This window comes from Camelus dromedarius, chromosome 1, assembly GCF_036321535.1.
Source record: "Camelus dromedarius isolate mCamDro1 chromosome 1, mCamDro1.pat, whole genome shotgun sequence".
Classification (NCBI taxonomy): domain Eukaryota; kingdom Metazoa; phylum Chordata; class Mammalia; order Artiodactyla; family Camelidae; genus Camelus; species Camelus dromedarius.
Window position 1 is genome coordinate 69136798 of NC_087436.1, and position 25931 is coordinate 69162728.

At 33.1% G+C, this 25931-nt stretch overlaps 1 protein-coding gene across 5 annotated transcripts in view; it reads left to right on the plus strand.

Moving 5' to 3' along the window:
• YTHDC1 (YTH N6-methyladenosine RNA binding protein C1) overlaps positions 1 to 25504 on the plus strand; it is a 52423-nt gene extending 26919 nt beyond the window's left edge. For 2 of the 5 annotated variants that reach the window (XM_064485108.1, XM_031469832.2), the window contains exons 2-17: positions 1838 to 1939; positions 2300 to 2628; positions 2748 to 3183; positions 7040 to 7129; positions 7591 to 7644; positions 8219 to 8313; positions 9632 to 9740; positions 9821 to 9938; positions 15461 to 15545; positions 16528 to 16694; positions 19178 to 19260; positions 20518 to 20554; positions 20627 to 20690; positions 20798 to 20860; positions 22325 to 22459; positions 24508 to 25504. In XM_064485108.1, coding sequence (XP_064341178.1) covers positions 2323 to 2628; positions 2748 to 3183; positions 7040 to 7129; positions 7591 to 7644; positions 8219 to 8313; positions 9632 to 9740; positions 9821 to 9938; positions 15461 to 15545; positions 16528 to 16694; positions 19178 to 19260; positions 20518 to 20554; positions 20627 to 20690; positions 20798 to 20860; positions 22325 to 22459; positions 24508 to 24732 — 2067 coding nt within the window. In that variant the 5' untranslated portion in view covers positions 1838 to 1939; positions 2300 to 2322 and the 3' untranslated portion in view covers positions 24733 to 25504. The remainder of the gene's footprint in view (positions 1 to 1837; positions 1940 to 2299; positions 2629 to 2747; positions 3184 to 7039; positions 7130 to 7590; positions 7645 to 8218; positions 8314 to 9631; positions 9741 to 9820; positions 9939 to 15460; positions 15546 to 16527; positions 16695 to 19177; positions 19261 to 20517; positions 20555 to 20626; positions 20691 to 20797; positions 20861 to 22324; positions 22460 to 24507) is intronic. The other 3 variants (XM_010994701.3, XM_031469847.2, XM_031469858.2) reach the window with 3 other exon arrangements.
• The last annotated feature ends 427 nt before the right edge of the window (positions 25505 to 25931 follow it).

Consider the following 25931-nt stretch of genomic DNA (forward strand, 5'->3'; position numbering starts at 1 on the left):
CAGTCCGTATAGTATACGTTCATTTTAGAAAAATAGTGTAGATAAGCGTTCTTAACCACCCAAAGATACCAGTTACTATGCTATTCCAGGCATGTGTAATTTTCACGTGTTCTTCTTAAACAGCAACTGTGACTATAAGTACAGAGGAATATGTGCATTGTTACCTTTTCTGTATCCGTGTAATCTTGCTTTCCTCCTTATCAATGCCTACATTAACTTTTTTAGTTCTCTTCAGTCACTGATTTCTATCCCTCTTTGGAGAAATTTGAATCCCCTGTAACCTGTTTATAGACCTCAGGTTAACAGCCCTTGCTGTACTTTGAGTGGGCTTTGCCTTTTGGCTGAAGTCATAAATATAATTGTCCTATCTCAACAATTTTTATAATTTTATAACCCTCTTTGCATCACCTTAAATTTGCAGAGGTTTTTTTTTATACCGAAATATTTAGTGTTCAAAGCATTTACCATTAGCTTTAGTGCCTTATTTTTTTAAAAAAATCAGTTTAAAGTAGTAAATAAATATTTGCATGTATTTCTAAGACTTATTTTGTCCTGTTGGATGAGGGTGGGGATGGGGATAGGGTGATAAAACTTGAATTCTAAGTTTTCATGATTATTGAATATCAGTTGTTGTCAGTAGTTCCCTTGTCTGAACAAGTTGCATTTAATATAGTCCATACCAGCAGCCTCAAATGTTTTTGGTTGTGTAGCACATCAGTAATTTTCTTTTAACTTGCTTTGACATTATTTCAGACAAACAGGATAGCTATAAGATTAGTACAAAGAATTCTTTTGCTTTTCAACCACATTCCACAAATGTTAACATTTTACCACATTTATCTTTCTCTCTAACTCATTCTCTTTCGCTTTTTCTATTTCTCTCTCTCTTTCTCTGTATATATGTGTGGATGTATGCATGCAGACACATTTTTTTTCCTGAATGCTTTTGTCGGTTGCAGGCATGATGCTTCTTTGCCCCCAAATCCTTAAATGTTTCCTAAAAAGTAGGATTCTCTTTTACTTAACTATATAGTACTATCAAAATTAGAAAATTAACATTGATAACTTGTAATCTACAGACCTTATTTAGATTTTACTAGTTTTTCCAGTTAATGTCTTAGATCATATACAGTAAGTATTCAGTTATTGTATCTTTTAGTCTTCTTTAATCTGAAGTATTTCCTTAGTGTTTGTATTTCATGTCATTGATATTTTTGGATGCCCCTTAATTTGGGTTTGTTTAATATTTGTTTCCTCATGTGTAGGTTCAGATTTTGCGTATTTCATAGGAATCTATTACAGAATTGTTCTATTCATAGTGCATCATACCAGAGGGTCCAGGATGTTGATTTGACCACTACTGGTGATATGAACTTTCATTAGTTGGTTAAGCTGGAGTCTGCCAAGTTTCTCCACTGTAAATTGGTAATCAATAAGTATTTTGCTGGAGGTACACAATCTTTGATAAATGTATGTTTATTTAAAAGTTATACTATGCACATGTATTTTTATGCTAGTTTATTGTGCATATTTTAAAACAGCTATAAAAGTTAGAAATTAAAGGGTGAGATACACATACAGAAGTTCTTACATTTTCTTTTTTGTACCCCAGTATATCTTTTTGTATCCTATGGGGTATATACTCCTCCTGGCTTTGTGAATCAGAGCTCTATCACATCCTTTATTTTGTATGGTTTTACAGGAATTATTCTTGTGTCTTGAAATAAAAGCTCCTTGATGGTTATGTCCTTATACTTCTTTAGCCTCAACATAGTAAGTACTCAGAAATAAATGTTTAATGATAATGATTTTTCCCTATTTTTAATTTTGTTTTCAGATGGAGAACTTAATGTTCTAGATGATATTTTGACTGAAGTACCAGAACAGGATGATGAACTGTATAATCCAGAGAGTGAACAAGATAAAAATGAGAAAAAGGGTATGAAGGATTTCTATTATTTTTTTTAAAATGCCAGTATAAATAGAGATTTAATTTCTTAAGAAAGAGTCTTCACTTTTGCACTTGTTCCTTAAGACTCTTAACACCAAAAGCACAATCATAACAAGCAGTGGGACCCAATTCCACATGAATAAGAGTAATATGTTTTTTTCAAACATTTGCATGGGGTTTATTCCAGTATTTGAAAGCTGTTTTTCTTTATGATTAACTTTGGAGTAAACGTATTTGAGAAGACATGAAAGAGAAGAGGCTTTTTTCTCTCTGATATATTTACCTGTTAATCTTGGGTGAAATAAATCAAATACTCAGACTCTTTTTTTTTTTCTTTGTATTTTTAAGGATCAAAAAGAAAAAGTGATCGAATGGAATCCTCTGACACAAAGAGACAGAAGCCTTCTGTTCATTCAAGACAATTAATTTCTAAGCCCCTGAGCTCATCAGTTAGCAATAACAAAAGAATGGTTAGTACAAAGGGAAAGTCGGTTACAGAGTATAAAAATGAAGAATATCAAAGAGCTGAAAGAAACAAGCGTCTGGAAGCTGATCGGAAGATTCGTTTGTCAAGCAGTGCCTCTAGAGAACCTTATAAGAGTCAACCTGAAAAAACTTGTCTGCGGAAAAGGGATCCTGAAAGGAGGATCAAATCCCCTACGCCAGATGGTTCTGAGGTAGTAAATATTATTGCAAATATAAAACAGAAAGCAATTCTTTTTGAGGCTAGAACTATTTATTCACTCTGACCTTGTCTGTTACATGACTCCTGATTCCCTTTTTCTTTAAACATCAGAGAATTGGGCTTGAAGTGGATAGACGTGCAAGCAGATCCAGCCAGTCTTCTAAGGAAGAGGTGAACTCTGAAGAATATGGCTCCGACCATGAGACTGGCAGCAGTGGTTCTTCTGATGAGCAAGGCAACAACACTGAGAATGAGGAGGAAGGGGTGGAAGATGTGGAGGAAGATGAAGAGGTAGAAGAAGATGCAGAGGAAGATGAAGAGGTGGATGAAGATGGAGAGGAAGAGGAGGAAGAAGAAGAGGAGGAGGAGGAGGAAGAGGAGGAAGAGGAAGAAGAGGAAGAGGAAGAAGAGTATGAACAGGATGAGAGAGACCAGAAGGAAGAGGGAAATGATTATGACACTCGAAGTGAGGCTAGTGACTCTGATTCTGAATCTGTTTCCTTCACGGATGGATCTGTCAGATCTGGTTCAGGCACAGATGGATCAGGTACTAGTTTTTATCTGTAAAGTTTTGTCTTTTTTTTTTTTTTAATTGACATGATTAGCTTTATTCTTAAACCTGTTTAAGTTAAATTATAAAATTTTTGAGGTGCTGGGGGATGTTAATAAGACTGGGATGTTAATAAGACTGCCTAGTGATTTTTTGGTATAGCATGCTTTTATGTATTATACATGCATTTGAGTAAGATTTACATATCTTAGTAAAGGTATTTCCTGGCTACAAATTGATTAATTGTAAATGTACACTAGTCTGTTTCTCTATAAGGAGATGTATGTGAGGTTTTAATGTTATAAATTCTTAGATTTCTGTACTAAACAACAGCTTATTTAAACACTACAGTACTTGAAGTATATTCACGTGGAACCTGTCTGCTAGATATTTACAGTATTTTCACGTTAAGTGCTTCTACATTTCTATCATGTGGCAACAAATCAAAACAACTTAACTTTCTTTTTCTTTTGGGAGCACAACAGACTTTTCTTTCAGTTCTATACCTGTGGGTTGACTGACTGGGGCAGGATTACCAAAAGGCTGGGTATAAAGGTACAAGATGGAAAATAAGAGTAAAATTCTTGTGAAGAGATGGGGTAAGAGCCATCTTGAGTAATTCCTTCAGTACTACATGCCCTCCCACTGTATCTGACCCTTGGGACTTGAATGTAGAAGTGGGAGGTAGTGGCAGTCACTAGCCTGAGGGGACCCTCTTTTGGGGGAAAGTTCAGAGGGTAGAGCAAGGAGAGATCAGGGTACTTAAAGACCCCTGGCCACTATGTGATGATGACACTCTCATGGCTGTCTTATGTGAAGATACAGCTAGGTCTGCTTTATAGGCAAGATGTACTAAACATTAGAAAAATCCTATTTAGATATATATGATAGTTACAATTTTATTATTATAGAATGTTGTTATCTTAGTAATACATTGTTAGTAAATCATATTCTTGATAATAGTGTAAATGATAGAGCAAATGGCCAAGTATTTTCTAATTGGCAGCTGAAGTGCTTCCACCCTTGTACTCAGTAGAGTTCTAGGTTTGGGAGTTTAGATGGGTTTTTGAAGGAGGTTAGAGTTAAACTGAATGGATGAGTAGTTGCATTTGATATTTAAAAAAAAAACTTGTGGAAAACTTTTATTTTACTCTGATTCTGTCATACTTTTTGCAAACTGATGGGATATACATTTTATAATTTATGATAATGGAGAGAGAACAAAAATTGCATTGGCAATATGAATGAATGTTCATTTATGTGGAGAATGTGAAACACCTGTAAGAGTTTATTTTAGGAGTCTTCTTTTTGATGTCCACGTTAGGAACAATATTTCTTAGAATTTATGTATCTTGTTTTAAGTCAAATAAGGTAGAATTATATGAATAGGACCTGAAATAATCTGTATTTTTAATAAGTTCCTAGATGCTGATATTTCACAAGGTACTGATTAATACTTTATATATCTGTGGATAAAATATTTCAGATTGAATGATAGGCAATAGTTTTACAAAACCTTGATACTAAAACTGTTAGATTTGTTGTTTTAAAAGACATACCTAGAAGTCTTACTTTCCTTATTAAAGGGAAATATATGGCTTTTCCTTTGAAGAGCTCTTATGTGGAACATGTTTTAGAGACTGTATTCAGTATGCAGGACATTTTAATTTTTATCGTGGAGTAGTTTCTCTTTATAATAATGTGCGAAAGAAAAATGGGGTGGATTTGGAATGCTTTGATTAGGAAATGTCCATTTTTAAATACAAGGGATCACAGTTTAGTTTCTTTGTCATGAATTTCCTACATTCTAGTTTATTCTACCTTATTTTTTCTCAGAATTTCAGTACCGTCCTTACAAAAGTGATTTAGTAAAGGTTGTTAAAAGTTTGTTAGGTGACTTTCATTGTTTTTTTGACCTGAGAATAATTGTTGGGAGAGGGAAGAGCAGTGATTTATACAAAAAAAGTTATATAAAAAAGATGAAAAAATCCTTGGAGATTTTTTCATGATAATGCTGTATTTAACATTATATAAAAATAGTTGGGCAAGATCTTAACTTCTGCTTCTATCATTTTTCCTGTTCGATCTTAGTGAGACATCCTTTTAGTACTTAGAAACATAACATATTATTTTTAAATAGCAACAAGAAATGTATTATCCTTTGTGATCAATTTATAAAGTTCATATTCCTAAATATTCATAGAGGAAAAATAAAAAAATGCTAGAATTTTTGGAAGAAATAATTAAAAATTTTTAAAAGTTTTATTTTTCTCATTTCTTTCATGTACATGTTATATTCATTGATTGAATGAATTCAGTTCCTACTGTATGCCAGGCGCTATGTAGGAATGTGTAGTCAGTGAACAAAACAGACATGGATGAGAAAGAAATTTGGGATTTGACAAAACCTGTTTCTCATCTGTTTGGGTGAAGTTCTCAGTCATTTTATACTAAAAAGCTTCAGTGTATTCTCTTGAAGTCTTATAGTTTGCCCTGAGGGAAAAGATTTTAAAACTTGAAAGTCAGGTATCATTATTCAAAGCCAACAAGCCTGAAAATAAATGGTTTTCCCTACAGCTAGTTATTTGAATATTGTTATGTCCCCAAGGTTGCTAGCTTTAAATGGGCTTGGCTTTACAATTGTGCCGATATGTGTTGCTTAGCCCTTCTTTTCTGCCCTAAGTTAGGAAAATCAGTATTATTTACAAGCTTTTAATACTGTGTATTTGGAGAAGCAATTAATAATACATTACAAAGGGAAGGATACTTAAACTAAAATAAAAGGAACTTATCTCCTTGGAGTTTTCCATCTTTAAACTAGTTTAGACATAGGATCCCCCTAGAATAGTAGTAAAATTTTTTTGTTTTCTCTTAATAAGACTAGAGCTCGTGGCTTGTACTTTCAAGTTAGAAACTAGATTCTGTCACCTAAGAACTGTGGAATTGATTATTCTTTTTCAACATTCACTTATTTTTATAAAAATAAGTATATGCATTTTCTCTTATCATATTCCTCCTTCTAGCTGAAAAGTAAAGGTGCTTATAGTGGTATAATTAAAATACCAATAAACAGAGACAGGAGAGCCTAATTCCTGTTTAGGCCCTTGTTTATGTGCTTATAAAATTCCAAATTAAGCCTGAAATGGTTCTTATGTGATGGGTAATGCAAACTTTTTCTATTTACTGAAGATTCCCAGCTTTTTTTAAGATATCTATAGACTATCATTGATTTTAGAGATAAATTTTAAACTGAATTTGAAAACAAACAATAATTGAGAAAGGAAGTGGTTAAGAAGAATGGAATTGAAGGTACAAAAACAGTGACAACCAGAAGGGAATTACTAGTTTACTGTAGTGTAATTTTTTTCTTTTTTTAAACAGTTGAAAGGCTTGGGTTCTGGGGTTTATCAGACATCTAAGGGAGAATCACAGTTGGAATTGTGATGAAGAATGATAGAATACATCTTAAAAAGAGGACTTAAAACAGTGGTACCTGGTGCATAGAAGGGAGCACAGTAAATTTAATTAAAAGAAAAGTTGCGTTTGCTTTGCAGAATTTTTTTCCCCTTTTGAAAAACTTTATTCAAGACCACCTTTAGGTATAGGACAAGTACTTAATTATGGCCATGCGTTTTTGTTTGATTAAAATTGGAGGGAGAAATAACAAAATGTCCTTAGTTTTTGAACAGTGTCTTCTGATTGGAAAACCTGAAAAAATTTAAGTGTGAGAGATTAGTAATGACTAATACTTAGGGCTTATGCAAAATCCAGACACATAATAAAAACATTCTTATTGGATTACCTGTACCTGTATTGTAATGTTTTAAAAAATCTTGTTTGAATTCATTTTTAGATGAGAAAAAGAAGGAAAGGAAGAGAGCTAGAGGCATATCTCCTATTGTTTTTGATAGGAGTGGAAGCTCTGCATCGGAGTCATATGCAGGTATTCTCAGTTTACTTTTACTTGTGACCATATCTGACCAATTCTGATGTAATCTGCTGTAAAAAGTGTGTGGAGGCTGTAGTTTAGTGTGAACTTGTTGATGTTCATTAGTATTGATTTCTGGCATGTTCAGTGTAATAATTCTAGAGGAAACTAAGCTTTTTCTTATTATTTTAATCCTGTTCTGTTATTGCTTAAGTGGAATTTCACTTTTTTTTTTCTTGGAAGATGATGATTCAGTGACTAGTTTTCTGAGTGAGAAACTGTTCAAATATTTTTTTAAAAATCCAAACAACCCAAAAAGCAAAACACTCGTACACATTGAGAAGTATTTGTGTGTGTGGGTGCGCCAGAAAGAATAATTTGTCTTGAATGAGAACTTTATGTGACAAGACTTAGAAATTTTGTCTTATTTCTATATTAAAGCTCAATCTGAACAAATGTACTTTGGCTAAATACAGGTTCAGAAAAGAAGCATGAGAAATTATCATCTTCCGTTCGTGCTGTCCGAAAAGGTATCATTTAAATTTGAAATTGTTTTCATTGCATGCTGCGTAAAGTCATTATTTTGCCTTATTGGTTCTCCATTAATAGTTGGTTTTAATGTAGTAATGTTCTGATATATTACATTAAGGGAAGAAAAATTAACGATGTAGTCTTACATAGAACTCCATGTTCACTTCTTACTGCTTATCTTTTAGAATAATAGCAAACATTTTAGGATATCGTTAACAGTTTTTGGACACAGTGATGGTATATATATTTTTAATAGCATAGTGGTCTGTTAGCAGTTTTTAAATGATTAATCTGATAAAAGAAATCTATAAAATTTATAGCCATTTTTGTATTTAAATTTGAATCTGATATATCAGAGCATCACTATATTAGGTTTACTTTCATGCAAAATGCTAATGTGTCCTCTTAGCTTTGCTTTATTATGTGTTGTGGCTTAGCTTTCTAGGTTGAATGGGTGATTATGAATTTTGAAAGTTCAGCTGGGTTGTAGAGGGATAATTTCAGTTAGTACAGTTTACATCCCTCTGTTTGATAATGGCCTCTGGTTAATCAATTTGGATTTCTTTTTTTCAGATCAAACCAGTAAACTCAAATATGTCCTACAGGATGCAAGATTTTTCCTCATAAAGAGTAACAACCATGAGAATGTGTCCCTTGCCAAAGCTAAGGTATTAGCATCAGTTCTGTTGAAACTATCCTAATCTTGAAATTTTTAAATGTGAGCTGGATTTGAGTGTCACTTGAGTGCATGAGATACTGTAATTTTTGTGAAAGCTTTAAAGATCCATAGCCCAGTTGCCATAATCCATAGCCCAGTCTGCTTTTGGAGGCAACATAGTAGTAATTTAAGTTTTTAAATCTTTTAAAAGTTTAGGAGTAAATGTATTCAGTATTTGAAGAATGGATATAATTATACATTGTACTGCAAAAGATGTGTTTCTTTCAATTTTTGAGTTTTTGTATTCGGTTGCTAATTTATTATACTAATACTTTTTAAAGTTTCTTTAGTTAGCCAGTTTTTGTTTTATATTGATGCTGTTCTATGCCTTGAGATTTTTCTTGAAAAAAAATCATTCTTTAACAGAGAGTTTCTTTTACTTTTAAAAGTAAGGTCACTATTTTTTGTTTAATAGTTTCTAATGACTCTGAGAAAGTTAAAACTAAAGTTAAATATTTTTTAACCATATTTTTGTCACTTAATAATCCTATATTTCTAACTTAAGTTGAGGATTACCCATTAAATTTTACAGATGGAAGGAATAATACATCAGATAACTCTCTAGTGGAAGTTTATTCTGTTCTTTAACTAGTAGATTTAGGCAGAAGTAATTAATCACTTAGTGTGAATGAGATCTAGTTTGTATCAATGGGCTAAACTGAATTAGAGCTTCTGGCTTCTTTTACCATTCTATCTCTTAATCTTTAATGAACAAAGAATTGAATGCTCTGGAAATTAATAATTATGTTCCAACTCTACATAAAACACAGGCCTCTTCAAACTATTGATACGTGAAAATTTGAACTTAAATAGGAAAAAAGAAATGCTAGTAACTTGACAGAAATCCTTCACTTATGGATTTACTAATATAATGATAATTATTTCGTTAGGCATAGTTTTTTAAGAAGAAAAATGTACACATTGTGATTCACCTTCAAACAACATGCTTTTACCACAGTAAATGGTTCTGATATTAAAATAATTGTAGGTGATTGTTTTTATTACATGAAATTCTACGCCATATGATTTGCTCACCCCCCTGCCCAGTGTGGTTTACTAGTTGTTTTAGTGATTTGGTTAAGGTTGGTAATTTTCTCCATATTTTTTCTGAGTTTTTAATAGGTTATTCCATTATTTTGACAGCTGGTAATTCATTATAATTTACTTAAATTTAATGTACCACAGTATTGGTAGCTTTGATCTTCTGCAAATATAATTGGAAACGTAAATGATCTGCACTGATTTCGGTCTGTGATGTTTGCATATAGGGTGTGTGGTCTACACTGCCGGTAAATGAGAAGAAATTAAATCTTGCATTCAGATCTGCAAGGAGTGTTATCTTAATATTTTCTGTGAGAGAGAGTGGAAAATTTCAAGGTAAGAATAAAAATAAGTTGGATTTTAAAAACATTAATTATATTTGCATCTATATATTATGTTGTGATTTATTCCCTTAGGCTTTGCAAGACTTTCTTCAGAGTCACATCATGGAGGATCTCCTATACATTGGGTGCTTCCAGCAGGAATGAGTGCTAAAATGCTGGGAGGTGTGTTCAAAATTGACTGGATTTGCAGGTAAGTTATACATTTCAGTGTGTAAAGTTGTCCTTGTTTTGAATGGACTGCTAGTTGAGAATAATGTTAAAACTTCACAGTTACATGTTTTAACTTACTATTCTGATTATTCTCTCTTTTTGTTTGGTCTCATTCCTAGGGTGATTGGGACCTGTAAAATTTATTTAACAATCTAAAAAATAACATTAATATGCTTTGCTTGTCTTGTTCACCACCTTTATAATCTATATAGGATGCAAAGGGCAAAGGTTTATGTAGTCAAGAGTTTTATGTATTTAAGTTGTCCTCAGCATTAGTAATTCAGCAGTAAATTTGTTACGACAATTGCTTAGAATGTTATTTGGCATATATATATATATATGTTCAGTGATTTAACATATCGTATTACTGTGGAGTGGGAAAACAATCACTCTTTGATTTGGCTAATAACATTTTGGAGGTGACTAATTTAGTTGTGAACAAGTAGTGTTTTTAAAGGAAGTTAAATCATGTTAGCTGGCATTGTTATCTTTTGAAACTGGAGTATTTGATTTAAATGTTTGTTAGAAAAATAGACTTATTTCAAACACCGAGTTATTTGCCACTGTTTTTTTGTCCTTAACTGATTGATTGTACGTTGTTTTATTTTTTATTTTTTTAATAGATACTAATAGAGATTCTGGGGATTGAACCCAGGATCTTGTGCATGCTAAACATGTACTCTGTCACTGAGCTACACCCTCCCCCTGTATTATCGTTTAAAAAAAAATGATTAAAGAAGTCAATTTAGGTGATACAAACAAACTTGACACTTCAGGAAATGGACAGTCTCTTTTGGAGAACTGCAAAATAGGGCAGATGGCAGAAAGCTTTTCTAGGATCAATAGTAAAGAAAACAAGGAAGAGACGAATAACGAAACATCTGATTGGATGGAGCCACATAGTCAATCATGTTTGGAATGAGAAAGCCCAGAGTTGGCTTGGCATTTGGGAATTGGCTGACTGGATATACTGCATTTCTGATTAAGTGGAGTGTTTGTTTATAGGGACATGAAAATTTTACAAGTTTCAGTTTGCTGATGTGACACCTGGGATAGGATTGGCTCCATCTTGGGTCTAGAAAGTTATTTCAACAACAGAAAAAGCTAATTATTTAAGTGAACTTTGTATGACATACACAAATCTATTACCTGTAAAATTAATTTTAGTCAAATAAGAATTACCTGAAAGGGACCATATGGGTTTTTTTCTGTGTCATAAATTGGCTTACATGGATTTTTATGAGGATGGAGGAATTGGGTAAAAGGGAAAAATGCTATTCATATTCAGGAAGGTAGACTAGCACAAAGAAGAGCCAAGGAATCAGAAACCATGGTGTGGGAGATCGGGGGTGGGAGTGGGGTATGTGGGTGGGATAAGGAGACACCTTTTTAATGAACTGTATAGTAAGGAGAAGAACAAAAGACAAAGATGAATGGTAATGTGGACCAGCCTAAGGAGTTAAACCTTTACTGTGGGACAGTGAGGAACTAAGAAAATACATGGGCAGTGATACAGTGGTATTAGGTTGATAATTAACCAAAAAGCTTATGCCATAAGTGTATCACCATTATTCGTCCCATCATTACTTTCTATAGGGGAAAAATAGAAGCAGTCTGAATTCTCCCGTATAGGAAATTGGTTAAGTAAATTATGGTTTGTCACTTAAATGTAATATGCAAAAATAATTGTCCATGTAATAAACGGAAAGATAAAATAGATGAAAGAATACATAATTGTAATGTTGGAATGCATTGTTAGGGTGGTGAGACAATAGATGATATCCCCATACTCCATTGTACCCAGGGTTTATAAATACAAAATTATAGTTCTTTAGAAATTAGTTATAATTCAATTAAAATTAGATCATAATCAAAATTATAAAATTTAAAAATCTGATGGCAGTTTATAGGGAAGACAAGGTGCCAATTATTTCTTAGCAGAGATAGACACTTTTACTGATTGACTGATTGATTGGCTGGATAACTATAAATACCAAAATAGAGGTTAAGTCTATAGTTTTATGACTAGAAGCATTGTGTCACTAATAAATATTTGGAGATGATGTTTTCTTAGTAATAGAAAAATAATTACCAATTTTAGATCACTGGTTGCAAATTTTATTTTGAATGTTACTTGTTTTATTAACCTTCATTTTTTAACTATTGGTAAGGAAATTTGTTTCTTAATTTTAGAAGATAAGTTTAATTTATTCACAGATTATTGTCTTCATGTTCTTCATTGACTTACTGGCTATTATACTAACTCATTAGATATATATATATATAGCAACAGAAGAGGTACAAACCTAAATAGTCCATTCTACTAACATTTTGTTCAAGATTTTGGGTAGTGACTTTTTTTTTTTAAACTGTTTTCAAGTAAGTTTTAGGTTTAGCTGGAAAGAATATTCTTAAATTTAAAAAGCTTTAATATTATTTTTGTTCAAGAGTAATTTTACAGTACTTAAGAGTTCTGAGGGGGCATGTGATACTTACTACTTTGATATTGCCTTGGGTAAATCACTTGAACTCTCAAGTTCTCTGTATGAATTAGAATTGCATTTGACTCGGAGTTAAAAGGATTAAACTTCAATAAATATAAACCCTAAGATCTTTGCTATCAGTAATACTGCTATTAGTATTTTTTCTTTTCAGATATGATAGTTATTAGACTTTCATTTAAGCACCTTGTGGATTTAATAATAACTAGCCTTAAGTTTTTAGGTGTGGTCCCTGGATCACTTGCATCAGTAGTATCTGATTGTTAAAATGCAGACTCCTGAGACCCACCTGAAACCTGTAGGCACACTGAAGTTTAAGACCAGATGGTACGTGGTAGCAGATAGGAGGGGAGGCATAAAAAGTGACTTGTCACTGGGAGTTAGATCAAAATAAGGCTGTAATCTATAAAATGTCATTCGACTAGAATTAAATCTGCTGACTATTACTATATTTTATACTCACCCTTTTCATGGCCATTCCAAATAACCCATTTCTCTTCTTTCAGGATTTCTCTTTTATTTTGACTTTAATGACCAAATCACTATCCAGTACACAGAGCCTCTGTACAGTTTCATGTTCTTTTGTTAAATTTGCCCCATTTACTAAGCTTGCTAAGTTAAAGAATTACTCCCATGTTATCTAAAGTACTCACAGTAAAGATAGTCATCTGTAGGCTTCTTCATTACATGTCTGCTCAAAAGCTAACTGTTAGGATGCCTGTTCTCTAATTGTAATCACAGATGTGCAATTTCTCTTATTCTTAATCTGAGCCCTGTTTTGCCTAAGACCTCATAGTTCTCTGTGATATTCTGGCTGGGATTAACTAATTTGTCAAAACAGTAGGCAGATATCTATAGAATCTCGTTAGAACCAGTGCCACCAAAGACTCTTAACCCCAGGTGACTCAGCCGGCTTGACATATGCCTTTATTTTGGACCTAGGGTATTCTATTGCTAATATTTAAATAACAGTGATAACTCTGTGCAATAATAATTTGTAACCTTCCTGCACTTTGGTTAGTTGTAGATTATGTATTCCTTTCCTAAAACTGTTTTTTAACTGGCAGTTTAGAAGAAAAATCTAAGAAAGTATTAAACGAAATACAAAGTTTTAAACTATAGATCTGCCTCTAGATATTCTAGGCTTTGGTATGGACTTGCTCTAGCTTAATGATAGTCTCTTTCTCCCAACCTCCCTGAAAAGGGGGCAGGGCAGGGAATGTTTGTGTGTGTATATGTATATTTTATGTATGTATATATGCTTTTTTAATTTATTTTAATTCTTATTTTTTTGTTGACATGTAGTCAATTTACAGCATTAATTTCAGGTGTACAGCAAAGTGATTGTTATATATATACATACCTATGTGTATATATATTCTTGAACTACTCTTGATGTGTGAGGTAAGATATGTGTTAGATGAAGAATCCAAGCCTTGTAGTAGTACCTAGTGGGCATTTCCATCACTCACGGCCCACTTCTTCCATATCTTCACATCACCACTACAGATCATGCCCCCTTGTTAACATTAATTTTAGATGTACTTCTCTTTTCCTATAAATGTCAAAATGTTTCTGAGGTTTAAAACAGTGGTATAAAATTTGAGCATGTAATACTCATCTTGAAGAAAATTCATGTAAGGTTAGAATAAATGGTTATATAGCATTTGTTTACTGGACCAGGTTACCTGCTTGTATTTTGTCTTCTCTGTTACGTCTTTGCTCAAGTCCTTTTCATTGCTTCAAATGTAACCCTGCCTTAACCTCCCTACATATGGCTTTTCCTGAATCTCTTTTTCTTTCAGATTTATCCCATATGCCACCTTTTCCAGGATGCAATTTCTGGGTTTTTTTTTCTTTCCAAAATAAATATGAACATCCACATTAAAAACAAAATTCTATACTCTATGCTACTCATTCATTTACAAAATAGTTGTGTGTGCTTGTTTATTCTTTGATAAAAGCTGTGGAAGAAAAGTTAGGAATGCAGGCTCTTCTTTATCTTATTCATCTTTGTATGTCCTTTGAAAAATTTCATTTGTATTATAGTTATAATAAATAGTTCTTTAAAGCATTTACTTAATTTGACAATGCTTGTTTTATGCACAATTAGATGATATCTTACTGAACGTTGTTAATTTCTGATTGTTTTTTGACAACTAACAAGTACTTATTACAATGTCATATTTGTGTTCAGTATTATGCTAGGTTGATAAAGAACTATAAAAATACAGGATACTTTTTTTAACTTGGAGAGACCATTTTCCCCTATTGCTCAGAGAGCTTAGAGCTAGGGTTTTTTTGTTTTTTGTTGTTTTTTTTTTTAAGGTAAATAGGTATAGTGCTATAGTATAAGTGGAGGACATAATTAATACATGCAAATATATGTATTTATAACTATAAACATTTGTATTGTCAAGAGCCATTCCATGTGTGGTGGGGAGTATTGTGTTATCAAAAGGGGAGGATGCTTGAATCTGGGAAAGCAGTCCTGAACTAAGAATAGGGAACACTTATTTTCATTTGGTGTTAACTGCCTGGTTTAAGGGTTATCTCTTTGTTGATCAGTTATTAAAAAAATACAGTTTCTTTTAGTACAGAGAAGCAAGAAATACGCTAAACATTTGATATTTCATTTCAAACTACTAAAAACAAGTATGAAGACAATAGTGATATCCTGGTTTATAAGATGAAGAAACTCAGGTTCGGAGAAGTTGAAAGAGAGTTGGGATTTAAACCCCAAACTGTCTTGGTTTCCAAGCTCATGTTCTTAAGCATATTATTTAGATCTGTTTTGTTCCATTTGTTTTTTTTAAACACTGGAGAGAATGTGGAAAGAATGCATCTCTGAAGGTGGTTCCCTTTCTGGGAAATAAGTTCTACCAGTCTTAAATTTTAGTCACATTTAAATTGTGATTAACATAGGAATTCACTGTGAAAGTACTGTAAGGCCTTTAAAGGATTCTGCAAAAGAATATAATTGATAACACTGTATTTTTAGGCGTGAACTACCCTTCACTAAGTCGGCTCATCTCACTAACCCTTGGAATGAACATAAGCCAGTAAAGATTGGACGCGATGGACAGGTTTGTTGTTTTAGTTGATTCTTTAAAAAAAACACATATTTAATCAACCCTTTTAGAGATCTTTATTGAGGGACATTTAAAAACCATTTTTGAAAGAACTTGGGAAAGATTAAGGGAAGATACTCTTATTTGGAGTTTGTGATCACTGTGATTATGACTGATTAATAAAACTTCCATTAATATTGAAAGATAGGTAGCTTTATGTGATACTTTAATTAATACAATTGAAGGAAATTTTTTTTTGAAGAAAATTGACATTATTTCAAATGGTTTTTCATTATATTTATTACGGTTTTAATAGATTCTGCATTTTGTATAATACATTTCAGAAATGCCATTTAACATCTTTGCTGAAGTTTTCTGAATAGAAGGAAGCTTTATGAAAAGATGATAAGTATATGTACTCAGATTTTCGAGTCTACAAATGAAATTAAAATAAATCCAGACCTGTGACCCTTATGTTTCTACATATATTTTTGAACCAGGTTTTCATTGCTTATAAATGAAATGTTGGTAATTGAAAATAAAACTTAATTTTAAAAAGCCCATAGGTTAGTCTGCCTTTGTAGTTAATGTATTTCAGTGCATTTAGCTCTTCGTAATTACGAAAGTTGTTGACACACACCAACGTAAATGTTTTTCCCCCACTGTTAAGATGGATGACTTTGTCCTGATTCTTAAGTATTCTGCACAAAGAAATACTCCTTTGTTGCAGAGGGTGATTGTCACAGAGTTTTTTGTATAGTTAACTTTGGAGATTTTACACTTTTAGTTTTTTACCTTTATATAAATACATGAAACACTTTTGAAAGGCTTTTTAAAACCTTTCACGGAAGTTTATCGGAATCTCATACAATCATCAACCTCAGGAAGGAAGCCTTCAAGTCAGTCTGTTTTTCTTGTACATGAGGAAAATACAGCAAGTCTATTGAAAGTGTCTCCTCTTTTTTTCATCTTGTAAATTACTACTTTCCTATTTTAGGAAATTGAACTTGAATGTGGAACCCAGCTTTGTCTTCTATTTCCCCCTGATGAAAGTATTGACTTGTATCAGGTCATTCATAAAATGCGTCACAAGAGAAGAATGCATTCTCAGCCCCGATCAAGAGGACGTCCATCCCGTCGAGAACCAGTCCGGGATGTGGGAAGGTTAGAAACGTTCTTTGGACTGATAATAGGCACATGTGTCAGAATAACATGATGGAGGAATTTGATTCGTCAAAAGTTTGTCCTGCGGTAAAGAAGAAAGAGAAAATCCTCAAATCAAGCTGCATGGACTAGTTTGTGGCTTCATTGAGGATTTCACATGGTCTCACCTTGGTCTCAGTCATTTTTCAAGAGGAAAATGGGGATCTTTCCTAATGCAGAAAAAATTATTTGCTAAAGCATGATAACCAGTTTAGATGATAATCTCATTATACGATGTATACCACTGAAATGAGGTAGGCCTTTTTTGCTAAGAACAGGCTAGGAAGGAGGAAGAGGAGAAAGTCTTTATTTGCAAAAATTGTAATATTTTGTAAAAAGCCTTTTCTTTCAGGTGTGTCTCTGGATAACCTTATCAGATATGGGACTTTTATAAAGGATCACTAATATTTTTTCAGAAGATGCCGCCTCGTTTAGAGGATAAAATATTTTAAATTATTTTGATGTTCAAGAGGAGCATTATTGGGACTATTTCAGATTTTACCACCGTGATGTGTTAACCCCATTGTCAAATATTGTCTAACATGTACCCAGTGAATTCACACATCTTGCTGAGCTTCTGAAAACCATAGGTTCTTTCCAAAGGGGATCAAGTGGCCCTGGGAGACCCGGCAACAAACCAAAAAGAAGGGCTGTTGCTGTGTCTGTTTACAACTTTTCCAGATGCTGGCAGTACCTGTGGACTTAAAAGTGTTTTTAGAGGATCGCCATGGTTATTGATCACTACTTTATGAACTAAACAGCATTTTCCAGGAAAAGGGGGTTTAACTTGTTACAGAATTGGAGAAGTTTTTGCAAAGGACTGATTTAAGCCCTTCTACCCAACACCTTCCCCTGTATAGATTTGCATACAGCTAAATCTAAAATACTCTGCTAAAGACTGTTGGATGTATGGTTGATGATGGGATGAAACCTTTGGTTAAGTTTCCTTTTGATGGAAACATCCTGTGGTAGGTACAGATAATCCAACAAGCGTCCCTATTTCTTTGAGCTTAAGAAGGACACTGTCAATTAGGTAGGAGGAACCTGGCAGAGCCCCCTTATTTTTGGCCTAGAAGGACTGAACACCAAGATGTCTCTTGAAGTTTTAAGCTAAGAGAGTTCCAGTGCAATACAGTACATACAAGTGAAGTTTACCTCAGTTTTGCAATGGACTGTAAACCATACTTATTACACCACTACACCTTCTCTCAAGCCTGCCAGGGCCTCCATATTTGTATGTGGCTTACAGCTTAAAGTCAGTAGTTGGACTACTTTATGAACTGTTACTATCATGTTTTATTCCGGTCGTAAATGCACTTCCCAAACTACAAGAAAGCGGTATGTTTATTTTTTAAACCAGTTTTTATTTTCTTAGTCTTATTTATTGTAGATGCAACTGTTTTTATTCTGTTGGGGGGCTTGGGTTTATTGCAACTTAGCAGTTTGAATTTGTGTTGCAAAAGTTAATGAAAGCAGTTGATACTCAGAGAAATAACTGGAAAACTAGTGATGTCAGGTTATTACAGAGTTTTTGATATTAAGGGTAGAAAGATATTTATTACCTTAAAAACTTGGATTTTTGTTTCTTTTGTGTAGCTCTTTATTAAAAGCTAAGTAAAATGAGGTGTATTTAATGATGTATTTACGTTAACCATTAAGATTTATGGCAGATAGTGAAGAGCAGCCCTCTGCAGAGAGTAAAGTTTGAACTTGTTGTATAAACTCTGTTAAACTCTGGCCCATTACTTGCCAGTATTATTTTTTAAGGCATTGTCTCTGGAAATAAAATTCCCTTAATTCTTAAATGTTATTAACTTTAGAAATTAGTTTTTTGAAGTATTAAGATTTTCAAAACTTACCTGTAAAGTCACTTTTAATAAGTGTCAAATTTTCTGTATGATCATGTGAAAAGTATAATTTTGTGCAAAGTAGAAGAAAAATATTAAAGAAGTCCTAATTCTTCAGACTTAGCCTAACATGACACTAATAAGTTTAAATATATAGATTTTGTAGTTAGTTATTGTGTAATGATGAGAGAGTTTTTCTCCCTCTCTTTTTACTTGAATGGAGACTCTGAGAAAGTGTTTTGATTGCTAAACTGGATATTAACATTAGTTTGAGGGCAGCTCATTTACTTTTGTTTTGATTACTAAAATATGATTTACATATTTTGAGCAGATTACTCTTTGCAAGCGTCTCATCACAGCATGAGGATTACAGAGAATATCTTGTTTCCAGCAATACATCTAAGGATTGGTATATAGTAATTAATTTGAGGAATTAAAATTTAGAAATTTTAAGATATTTGCTCACCAGAAATTAGGGTGTTATTTTAAAGGAAGTAATAAGCTATTCTTTGTACTTATTTTTGTCAGAAACTCTTGCTTGCTGTTTGTTCTCCCAGCAGTTTTTGGTTTAATTTCTAATGTGTCTAATTTGTGTAGGCGTCGACCAGAAGATTATGATATTCATAACAGCAGAAAGAAACCAAGGATTGACTATGCCCCTGAGTTTCATCAGAGACCAGGTTAATATTTTATAATCCTGATGACTTGAAATTATTAAAAACAATAACAGCAACAACAACACAAAAACTTCTGTCATGGGCCTATAGTTTTTAAAAGTGAGAAAACTTAGGATGTGACTACTTAAACCTTAGGAATTTATTAATAGTTCTTAATAATTCTTCCTCTACTTTAAATTTGTTTAATCTATTCCAGTGTGACTCATTATCATAGTCTGTTAATTACCTGAAATTGCCAGTTTATAATTATTGCACAAATGGAAACTGCGTATGTATTTTAAGATTAAATGTAGTTAGGGAAAGCAATGATCTTAACACTGTTAGGCTTTTTATTCTCTGGTACTTAGTATTTCATGTGGTATATAGCTTTAATTAGAAACTGAAATTTTTTTTTTAAATACAAGTATCTGACTTCCATGTTTATAGAGAGGAGTAGGAAGTACTTGGTTTGTAATCTAAAAGCAGCTTCTCAGTCTTTCCCTTACTAGAATCATAAAAGGCAAACTGTATTATTTAAAATTGTCAGTGATCCAATTATAAAAATTCAGCAGTTTGGAAATTGGTGTTCGTGAGCACTACAGCACTATTCCATCACAAGTGGCTTGATAAGCCTCATTCTTCTCTAAAATGGAATATTCCAGAGAGTAAAATTAATTTTACTCCCATAACTTGGCCACTCAGATTTTTTTACATTTTAATTTCCTGAGTCCTTATTAGAAGGAGATATGGGAGGGGGCGAATATTTCTCTTATCACCATGGTTCTTTCATTTAAAGTGTATATATCTTCATTTTTGCAACTTTTGTAATTTTGCTTTTCTTCCCTTAAGTTTGCATTTTTTAAAACTATCTATGATTGATTCAGAAAGGCTTCTGTATACTCAAGGTGGAAGGTAAACATTTGTTTTAAGAAAGTCCTATTACAGTGTCCTCAAGATAATTCCTCTTCCCTTACCTTTATTATGGTGCAGCATGAAGAAATTTCTGTCTAGCAAGAATTGGGGTGTGGATTTAGAAGATCCATATGAAAACCTCTCTAGCAGTTTATAATTCTGTGATATCAGTAAGTTACTTAGTTACTTCCTAAATTATCATGTAATCTGAGAAGAAAATCTGAAAATGGAATGATATGTAATAGCATCATTTAATAGCATCACTATATTTCATGGGAGGAATTGAAATGAGTGGTAAGGAAGGTTTAATTATAATGCCATAATAAAAAGTATAAATTTGATATACTAAAATGCTTGATGTTTGAACAGGGTATTTAAAGGATCCACGATACCAGGAAGTAGACAGGTAGGTTGGGTTCACTCTTGCTTAGTTTTGAATTACATTCTTGGAACTAGTTTATGAATTACCTGAATTTAGTTTCACAAATCTTATTCCCAACAGACGATTTTCAGGAGTTCGCCGAGATGTGTTTTTAAATGGGGTAAGCATTTCATTTTTTATATTTAATGTATGTAAAATCAGGATCTGATTTATTTTGTAGTTCTGGGTTTTTTATTTACTTATTGACATTATCATCTTTCATTTTAGTCCTACAATGATTATGTGAGGGAATTTCATAACATGGGACCACCACCACCTTGGCAAGGAATGGTTTGTATTCTATTTTTGCAAGTTATTTTACTTCGTTTGCAGTTTGATTATTACAGTTACCCATTAAGAGACTTAAAATACGTATCTTTGAGGACAAATAACTGCATGCTGTTTTTAAAACTCAAGACTCATGAATGATTTGATTTGTATTAATAGTACAGGCTTAACTGACAAGTCTTATGATTTATTATTGTAGTGGTAGGTAGTGCAAACTTTAGGTTCAAACACCTTCTCTTCACAAATCTGACCTGGACAAGTTTCATAATACTTTTTTTTTTTCCTTAGTTTTCCTTACCTGTAAAACTCAGTGAGCATCTATTTATTCTTTGGCTCATCAAACTTAATGTTTAGTATCCACTCTTTGCAAGGCACTGTGCTTTCTCTGGGTATGCATTGGTGAATAAATTGGACGTTATGCCTATCCTTGTATGTCTTAAAATTTAATGGAATAATGTCAGCCTCATAGGAAGCTTAATTTGCAAAATACATGTAAAATTTATAGCCTAGTGCCTGACTCTAATATTCAGTAAATTTTCTGTTTAAGATAAGGTTAATTAAACCTTGTTTCTAAACTTTTTTTCCTTTATTTAAGAAAACTGGATATGCTTTTTAGAGTATATTTTGAGATACTGAGGATAGCTGAAGCATCAATTCCTCAGAAATAAAAAACTTGGAAGTAGTTCTTACTGTTTCTTTCTTTTTAAACTTTTTTTTATTTTAAGTGCTGCCTTTAATGTGACCTTTACATCTGACTTTTGTTTCACTTAAGGTATTGTATACAGATAGATGAATTATTAATTTCTTTCCTTTAGATTCTATGAAATTAAAATAAACAAAGTATTTATTATGTTGACGCTAACTAGGGGGAGAAGCACCTTTGATTTGTTCTTACTCATTTTATAATGGCATTTAAAAGTTTATTAGCTCCTGGATTTTTTTTTTTTTAAATAGATTTGTGTACAATGGTTAGGATGACTGATTCCAGAGCCAGAGTGCTTAATGCTGTGTCTAACTTCCACTCCTTTAATAGCAATGTGATCTTAAGCAAATTACTTGACCATTTTGGTGCCTCAGTTTCCCCTTTTGTAAACTATGATTATGTAATAGTACCTATCTGGTAGGGTTGCTGTGAGAATTAAATGAGATGTGTGAAGTGCTTAGGATAGTGCCTGGTTCATAGTAATCAATGTGTAGTAACGGCTTGCTATGTCTATTAGAATTTAAATAATATGTTAAAAAGTATAAGCATGTTAAATCTTACAAGATATGTATCCAATTGGATAGTTTATTGCACATGTGTTTTCAATAAGCAAATACAATATTGTGAACAATCCTAATACCATCAAAGTGGAAGGCTAGTACAGATTAAATTGTTTGGGATGGGTGGTTTGGATAGGGGAATTCTAAAAATGGTTTGTTTACAAGGGTGTTTGGTAGATGCTCATGGAAGTTTTCTTTTTTTAGACTCCTTATCCTGGGATGGAACAACCTCCACACCATCCTTACTATCAGCACCATGCTCCACCTCCTCAAGCTCATCCCCCTTACTCAGGACATCACCCAGTACCACATGAAGCCAGATACAGAGATAAACGAGTAGTAAGTGCATAAGAAGGCAGAGATGTGAGGGATCTACTTATAATTCTGTAGAAAATTTAAATGTGGGGTATACCAGGGCACGTTGAGTGGTGGAATGTTTCATATTCTTACTGCTTACTGCAGACTTTGAAGCAGTTCACGGTTTGTTTTTACTAAAAGTGACTAATCCCATTTAACTAGACTATATTTCTTTCACTGATCAAGCATGAACTACTTAGGTTGAGGCAACTCCTACATACAACTTTCAGGTAATGTCCTAGTGATATAGCAAACTAGGTAGTGTCCTAAAGATACCATAAACTAGGATGTTTTCTTTTTGTGCTTGGATCTTTAAATACAACTCTGTAATTAATATTACAGATAGGTATTTCTAAGCTCTATATATTCTGGCTGACTCAATTTTCGTACGATAGATGGTATATATTTAGTTAATAGATAAACTCTAATCTCATTTAGTCATTTATTTCTGGTTCTACCATATTTTGTTAAAGCTAGTAATCAAATGAATTATTTCACCTCTCTGTCTCTTGATTCTTATGATGATACAGCAAATGACAAACAGATAAGAAGCAATGCAGCAGAAAAGTAATTGTCTCTTAATAAATTTTGGTTCCAATAGTTGATATGAAAGCTTTTTTTCAGTAACTTCAAAGTAGGATGAATGAAAGACAGTCTCCAGTTTGAGATTTCTGGGTCTTCAACATAGTAGTTGGGTCGAGTTTGTTTCTTAAATGTTATGCACGCACACGCGCACACACACTCTCTGACTCTGTGCTGGGCCACATAAACTCCTTTTATCTTCCCAGATGGTGAAGGGCTTGCATATTTGAGAGGGCCCGTCAGAGCAGTAGTTTCCTAGCCTGTCATTGAGATACTTTGGTCTGTCATTTATTTCGTTATCCTTATACAGATATTAATCCTTCAAAATAAAGTCATACTAGAACTTTCAATATTCAGTAAAACAGTCTGTGAATATTAATGACTAATAGACTTTAGTGGGGTTTTTTTTTTTTCAGTCACAGAAAAAGAAATATACAGCCTGTGTATGATGAAATCTTAGTTAACTAGATTACTGGGTTGTGTTTAAAAAAAATCCCTTTTGTGAATGATCATATTATTTTCACAATAGGAAGTTTTCCTGAGATTCTTTTACAAAATATACTCGTCTTTTTTAACAAGTTCTGTTTCGTGCACATTTATGTGCTTGCTTTTTGGTTAGTATTTATGTTCCATGCTCACGTAATATTTACTTATTTATTATATATGAAAGGTAATGTGGAATTGTTGAACCTTATATCCTGTATATTCCAGCTGACTTTTGAAGAGACCAAGTTCAGTAAGTAGAGTTGAGCTGCGAACTAAGAGTAGAAAGCCCAGAGGAGGTGTCAGACTTAGAAGTAGCCGCATGGCACCTTTGCACCTCAGTTGCTTAACCTTACCCTTCGCTGTCCTCCTCTACCTTTTGTGGATTATTAGCTCTGTGTGGAGTAGACTCCACAATCTTACTGCAGTACGTATTTTCTCAAAATTCTATGAAATGCCTGAACTGTTTGTTATTAACAGTGATTTAGTTTGAGAGAAAATCCAGAATGGAAAAATTCCTAATTTCACCTTAAGAGGGCAGAGTTGGCTTAGTTTTAGTTTGTAGAATCAAAGGAGGAAAAACAGGGTTCACCATGTTGCAGAAAAACATTGATGACATTTAATGTAATTGGCAACATGTATTCATGTCTTGATCATGTGGTTGATGGTCCCCACTAGGTGATTATTTTGGCCTAAATCTTATTAAAGGGATTGGATGGAGAAATTAAATAGAAAACTAACTACATGAAGTAATTTTTAACGAGATTTGAATAATCCTCTGCTGTAGGTGTCTAATGAGTAAGACATCAAAATCCTTTTTCTAAACAGCGTCAGAATTACATTCTGTGAATTAATGCATAAGTATATTTCTCTAGATTCTTTCTCTCTACCAGACAATTATAATAAAGGGACTCATAAATTCCATTTGATTTTGACATACCATACCCATTTCTTACCTTTTTTAGCATGATTATGATATGAGGGTGGATGATTTCCTTCGTCGAACACAAGCTGTTGTCAGTGGTCGGAGAAGTAGACCCCGTGAAAGAGATCGGGAGCGAGAACGTGACCGTCCTAGAGATAACAGAAGAGACAGAGAGCGAGATAGAGGACGTGATAGAGAAAGAGAAAGAGAGCGATTATGTGATCGGGACAGAGACCGAGGGGAGAGAGGTCGTTATAGAAGATAATGCGCTTTTGGAAGCACTGATTGTTTAAAGATAAAAAATCTTGTATTTTTCTTTTTGTGTGTGTTTACAAGTAGTAAATTTATTTTCAGCTGTCTGCTTAAAGTTCATTGTGTAGAAGGATTTATTATGACCCTCTTTGTTCCAAGCATGCAGTATAATAAGAACTGGAAAAACTCAAATCCTCCAAAAATGCACAGCTGACAATTTGAGTTGACACTTACTGGGGCAGAATGGAACAGTCCAAGAATGTAGATATTGATTCATTCTCCGTAATGTTTATCTACTTATAGTGTGTTCATCCTAGAGTTATTTTTGTTTGTTTTCTTCCTTTTGGATCTTACTGATGACTGCCATGATATTTTGCTTTGATGTGTTTCTAAATGTAGTTGCACACGGTTCAGTAAAAATAATGCTGCTATCAGGTATGCAAATATTGAAGTATGATGGTTTGACTGTATGGCAGTGTTGTAGCAGCCTCTTGGTTTCTCCCTTTCCTTTTTTTTTTAATCTTAAAAAAGGTCACTTTTTATTTTTCTTCCATCTTCAATGATGAGAGCAATATTAAGAAGACATTGCTATCTAATTTTTAATCTTTTTAAATAAATTCCCATGTTCAGTAGCATGGTTGATGCCATCGCTTTAGCCTTCCCCTCCACACTGTACACATCGGCCTGGAATGTTCACAACTTGTGTGTGCGGCAGCGGAAGATAATTCCCGTATTCTACATTGCTACTGTTTTGTATAAAATAAATTGGTAAAGATTGACACTTACCCGTTGTGTTTCTTTCTTGTCTGGAAGCAAGTTTGTTTTCTTATGTATTAGTGGGCATCAAAGAATGCTTTGTGTTTAGGGATTGTAGGGGCCCCATTTGCCTTTTTTTTTTTTTTTTTTTTTGCATATTTTAGCAATTAACCTAGGTCATTTAACTTTCTTTTTTTATGTATATTTTTATTGAAGTATAATCAGTCTACAGTGTTGTGTCAATTTCTGGTATACAGCACAATACTTCAGTCATATAGGAACATACATATGTTTGTTTTTATATTCCTTTTCACCATAAGTTACTACAGGTTATTAAATATATTTCCCTGTGCTATACAGTATAAACTTGTTTATCTATTTTATATATATTAGTTAGTATCTGCAAATCTGAACTCCTACTTTATCCCTTCCCCCTGGTAACCATAGTTTGTTTTC